Genomic DNA, 5,214 nt, shown 5'->3' on the forward strand with positions numbered 1-5,214 from the left:
AATGCACGAAAGATACAAATATTCTCAATCGTCACGGGGATAATGGGTACAGTTGAGGAGATTACCCAGATAATAAGGTGAATGAATATTTGGAGCATATATGGCTTTTTAATGTACAAGTAATAAAGGTCGAATTACTGATTCTTCCCCAAACTCTCCACAGGAGTAGACGACACAGCAAAACCGACAGCGATGAGAACCAGAAACTAAAGCCTCAGAAATAGCCCATGCACAGCAGATGTTTAGAATCTATAATCGCGGGACAATACAGTAGCTGAAAGGACCATAGCAAACCGAACTCTAGAGCATTACCATTTATTACTGCGCGGTTAATAATTGTAGCACCAGAGGGGATCTCTAGAGGTGTTACACGAGTGACAACATGTAAAACGATAACCTATCCCTCTTCAACATCGCATCCGACCTTCTGTTTACGTAAGTCAAGCCTCATAGCTACAACATTGGAATAATGAAAGCCAACTGTCTCAAACAAAATAAAATACGACCACCATGGTTTGCTGTTAATTTAAAGACCGTTGTTTTGCATGGCGCGTACTCGCGTTGGCAGCCCATACAAGCGAATAAAACCGGCTGCGTCAGCTTGGTTGTAAATCCCACTTCCCTCCTCAAACGATGAGATGTCTTCCCTGTAAAGGCTGTTGGGACTCGATCTGCTGGCCACATTTACAGAACCTTTGAAAAGCTTAAGGGTGACTTCTCCCGTGGTTGTCTCCGTCATCTTCTCCATAAACGCATCCATAGATTCGCGGAGAGGATCAAACCATCGGCCTGCGTAGACCAGTTCAGCATACTTCAATGCAAGCATGTCCTTTGTCTGCATACTCTCCCTATCGAGAGTGAGAGCCTCAAGTTCACGGCAAGCAACTGCCAAGATGGTGCCTCCAGGAGTTTCATAAACACCCCTTGATTTCATCCCCACAAGACGATTCTCAACCATATCGATACGGCCAATACCGTGCTTGCCTCCAAGTTCATTCAATTCCTCTAGTAGAGTAGCAGGTGAGAGCTTGTTGCCATTATATCCAACTGGCAAGCCCTTTTCTATCTGGATGGTGACATACCTGTTGAATATTGACAACGCAATCAGAACCAACCTGAAATTTATCTTCAGAGATGAAAACATTCAGAAAGCTTCAGTAACACATGCTGGGATTGTTCAATGGATTTGACAAGGAAATAGAAGTAATATCTAGCGCATAGGTAAAGGACGTGATATTTGATAATAAACAATCTCAAGAAAACGAAAACCACAAGCAAATTTTCTCACACCGAAACCAACAGTACGTGCCAGAAGAGGAATTTGCTTCAGCAGTTGATAACAATTCAATGCATGCTCGGAATTCTATGCAGATTTTGGCACTTACTCGGGAGTGTCTGGAGCATCCTTGGGGTCTACAGTCATCACGTACATGTCCTCCACCGGTTCATTGGCGGGATCTTCTAGGATATCGCCCTGAAACAAGCAACACGATAATTAATCCTGTCACCCAAACGGAATGTAAAATTTCCCTTCTTAATCAACTTAGTTTGAAGCAATCCAATAGATATAAGCATCGTTAAGAAGAAACAGAGAGCGAGCTATTCCAGTGTACGACCTCATGGCTAATATGCCACAGGTTGCGATCACGGCTGTAAATAGATTTCTTTGTAGCTGACACTGGGATGTTGTGCTTCTTGGCATACTCAATGGCATCCTCCCGTCCTTTGATGTCCCACTCCCTCCACGGAGCAACAACCGCCAGCTTTGGATCGAGAGCAAAGAAGGTCAACTCAAACCTCACCTGCTCAAAATGGCACACAAAACTAGAATGTCAGAGAGAGAGAGAGAGAGAGAGAAGGGAAGAGCTACTTTTGATGAAGGCAGTACGGAGGGTAGGGGATTAATTGTTAAAATAGGACGAAGGTGAATAAGGGTACTGACCTGATCATTACCCTTTCCAGTGCACCCATGTGACACTGCATCTGCACCAACGTGCTTTGCAACATCTACCATAGCCTTTAGAGTGATGCGCAAAAACCACAAATATGCAACCAGTCAAGTTCCGTCGCAAAACGAAATATGGAAAACTCAAAAACAGGGTGAAAACTACTCAGCAACAGAAACAAATCCAAATCCAAAGCTTCAGAAAATGTGCGGGGCTTGACCTTTGCAATGATAGGTCGAGCCATGGACGTGCCAAGCAAGTACTTGCGCTCATAAACGGCGCCTGCTCTCAGACAAGGAAAGATATAGTCTTTCACAAACTCCTCTCTCAAGTCCACAATGAAAAGTTGGCTAGCTCCGCTTGCTTTCGCTTTGGCTTCTAGACCTAAGGTTTCCCCAATACCCTGCGCTTTCCAGTGTTAAAAAAACAGAAAATAAATAAATAAATAAATAAAAACCGAGATACTATTATCTGTCACACCTAATCTCGTTCTCATCAAACTGCTACTAAGTGGAGTTTCTAACTGCTCACAACTACAACTTTGTTCTTTAAGGATGCTCATCGACCAAACTAAAGGAGCATAATACCTGACCCACGTCAGCCGTAAAGCACACAACCTCACAGCCATAATTTTCCCTGCGGTAACGTAAAAGCAAAGGTAAGAATAAACAAGTAGATTATTCACAACCCATCCGCTAAGAATTTCTCTTGCTGTAAAGGCAGAGTGCTTTTAGCCAACATAAGCTGGTCTCGAAACCCCCCCTTTTTTATGCGTTCTTCAACATAATACTAGAATATTAAATGAGAAACGCAAGTACAAAGCTATCTACTTCGCACGAATATCCTCACCTCAGCCATGGCACGATTACTGATGTGTCTAAACCGCCGCTGTAAGCCAGCACAACTTTGTTCAAAGTCCCACGAATTCCTCCCTTCTTTTCGTCTTTCACCTCGCCGGCGGCAATAGTTGCTCTAATTCCTGCAATACAAGAATAGCACTTTAATGAGCAAATATTTTCGGTGATTTGAAGTCCCAAAAACAGTCGAAAGAAAGTCCCGAACTGAATATCAAGGCACTACTACACAATGTCAAATGACTTGCTAAACTTCTGCACCTTTAGCTTGAGAAACTTTGCGTTGAGCACTAACAGTGCAAGTCTTTGAAAGCGATTCTCCCCACATGCGGCTGGTGGAAGCTCCCCATGACGCCTGCAAGATGAATTTAATGATTAACTTGCTGACGGGCTGGAGACTACGTGGTTTCACAATGTCTAATCAATTACTACGTGGTTTCTTCGCCTGATTATGTTCATTGCGATGAATCGTCTTGTTATGCCCAAAGCATTAAGTCCCGAACATCAAGAATATACAGATAGTGGCAAGAACCACGAGATTTGAGTAAGGTCCAAACAATGAATGAGGAAATCCTGCTTTAAGTTTACTTACGCTAGTAACCCGCGATTCAGGAAGAGCAAGGGCCGGTTGCATCGCCACAGCTTTAGAGCACACCATGTTGCACGCCATTGTTGCCGCCATATGTTGAAGATATACAATTCTTCAAAGAGTGTTCTTCTGATTTGCACAAACATAGCTGGTAAGGACAATGGCACTTAAGGGTGGTCACTCGTTTCTAATCTAAGGTAAAAGAATAGAAGTGTAACCGGACAATACTAAGAGTACGGCGCGGCTCTGGACTAGACATATGTTGAGGTCTACGGTGTACTTCCCTGAGAAAAAGACGAACAACACTACGTTGTGCGTATGAATCCCTCACAAAACCTAGTTTGAATGAAGGCAGTTTTCGCTGGACACCGCCTGTCACAAATTGCTTCAGCAAACCCATTGAACATGTCGACGGGGGGTTTAAACGTTTCGTCTGAAATCCCCGCTAATTGAATCATGAGATTAATGAAATGTAACAACGACCCGCAGCTAAGCTAATAGATTCATTGGAAGGAGACAAGTAGTAACATAATCCTTGATGCACAAGACGAACACACTTACTTCTGCAAACCTCACCATACCAGGATGCAGATATTACACGCAACCCCAAATACGAGGTTAAAGAGGGGAAAAATAAAAATAAAAACACGTTTTGATAAATTGCAGCACGATGCTGAAAACTTACAGAAAGACACTTCTGCCTCATTTAGAAGCAAACATCTCCAAATAGCTACAATGCCGAGAAGTGAAAAGTGAGGTGCAACAGACGGAGAATCATAAAAAATATTCCACCATATAAGCAAACACAAAGCTAACACTACTATTAAGTGTGCTTCATCATCTTCTTTGTACCCAGCTCCACATAACCACGCATTGTAACGACAACTCACAATAAACACACGAGAATCGTCAAAAAATACCGCAGAGCTGAAAATCAAGGAAGGCAGCAACTTCTTTTTCTACTTACTTGGCTCACTGGAATCCTCGAAGCCAGAAAAAAGTACAACACAGACCTACAAACCCTGAAGCTCGCAGACAAACTACAAGTTAGGCGAGAAGTAAGCAAATCGCACCGTACCTGAGTGAAGCTGCACCCCAGCAGGAGCGCAAGCAAGCAATCAAGCCGAGCTGTGGGGGGTGGAAGAGGGGATTGAGCAGATCACGTAGAGGGAGCGATAAACCCCGATGCAGCAGGGAATTTGGACCCAATCGCAGAACCCTGCAAAAGAATCGTCTTTCACAGGCGGGGGATTCGATCGAAGGGCTAGGGCACAACCAAAGAGTCGGCGCTGCGCTGGCACGGCCGGGCACGGGCGCGGGCGCCCTCGTCACTACGTGTTGCAGAAACCTCTCGCCATTGTGGGCCGTCGGATCGCAAAAGCCGCTCAGATACAATCTCAACCGCTGATCTGATTTCTGGGAAGTGAAAGAAGGAACGTTGGGGAACGAGGGGGCGGGCAGGCAGGTTGGGAACTCAGAACCCAATCCTCATTGGGCCCGCACTGATCCACATTGACATACATGGGTGCTGAATTTTGATCAGGGGCTGCCTCTCAATCCCAATTTGCAGCCATTGCTATTGCTTCAAACAATTTCTTTTTTCTTTTCTTTTTTTCATATACAAAAGCACTCGATTTACATGATACTTTTTTTTTTTTTTAAAAATTCTTGCAACTCATGATTCTTATAGGTAGTATTAGAATTATCTATCAAATTTATTATAAAATATATATTGCAAAAATAAAAAATAAAAAATAAAAAAAATTGCTTTAAATGTTTTTGAAAATTATTCATTGCATCAACATGCAATATAATGATCCAAAGA

General features: G+C 43.3%; 1 protein-coding gene across 11 annotated transcripts; it reads right to left on the reverse strand.

Moving 5' to 3' along the window:
- Positions 1-299: 299 nt before the first annotated feature.
- Positions 300-4,525, reverse strand: LOC112286250 (argininosuccinate synthase, chloroplastic). 11 transcript variants are annotated; one of them, XM_090254043.1, is made up of 11 exons: positions 4,468-4,525; positions 4,075-4,119; positions 3,393-3,518; positions 3,062-3,155; positions 2,796-2,925; positions 2,534-2,582; positions 2,167-2,349; positions 1,943-2,017; positions 1,617-1,802; positions 1,386-1,474; positions 300-1,082 (listed from the first exon to the last, which is right to left on the reverse strand). In XM_090254043.1, exons 3-11 carry the CDS (start codon positions 3,480-3,482, stop codon positions 527-529), a joined length of 1,452 nt encoding a protein of 483 aa, XP_090110169.1. In that variant the 5' UTR covers positions 3,483-3,518; positions 4,075-4,119; positions 4,468-4,525; the 3' UTR covers positions 300-526. The 11 variants fall into 11 exon arrangements, with proteins under 11 accessions (XP_090110169.1, XP_090110177.1, XP_090110184.1 ...); XM_090254051.1 differs by having other exon boundaries at positions 3,393-3,761; XM_090254058.1 differs by having other exon boundaries at positions 3,393-3,822.
- Positions 4,526-5,214: the final 689 nt, after the last annotated feature.

Source organism: Physcomitrium patens, chromosome 1, assembly GCF_059467195.1.
Source record: "Physcomitrium patens ecotype Gransden chromosome 1, ASM5946719v1, whole genome shotgun sequence".
Lineage (NCBI taxonomy): Eukaryota > Viridiplantae > Streptophyta > Bryopsida > Funariales > Funariaceae > Physcomitrium > Physcomitrium patens.

Coding starts and splice junctions, on each gene's coding strand:
- LOC112286250 (XM_090254066.1), bottom strand. CDS start 3,482: ATGGCGGCAACAATGGCGTGCAACATGGTGTGCTCTAAAGCTGTGGCG. Junction 2,926..3,061: donor CAAAGTTTCTCAAGCTAAAG/GTGCAGAAGTTT, acceptor CTTGTATTGCAG/GAATTAGAGCAACTATTGCC. Junction 2,350..2,533: donor TTACGGCTGACGTGGGTCAG/GTATTATGCTCC, acceptor TGGAAAGCGCAG/GGTATTGGGGAAACCTTAGG.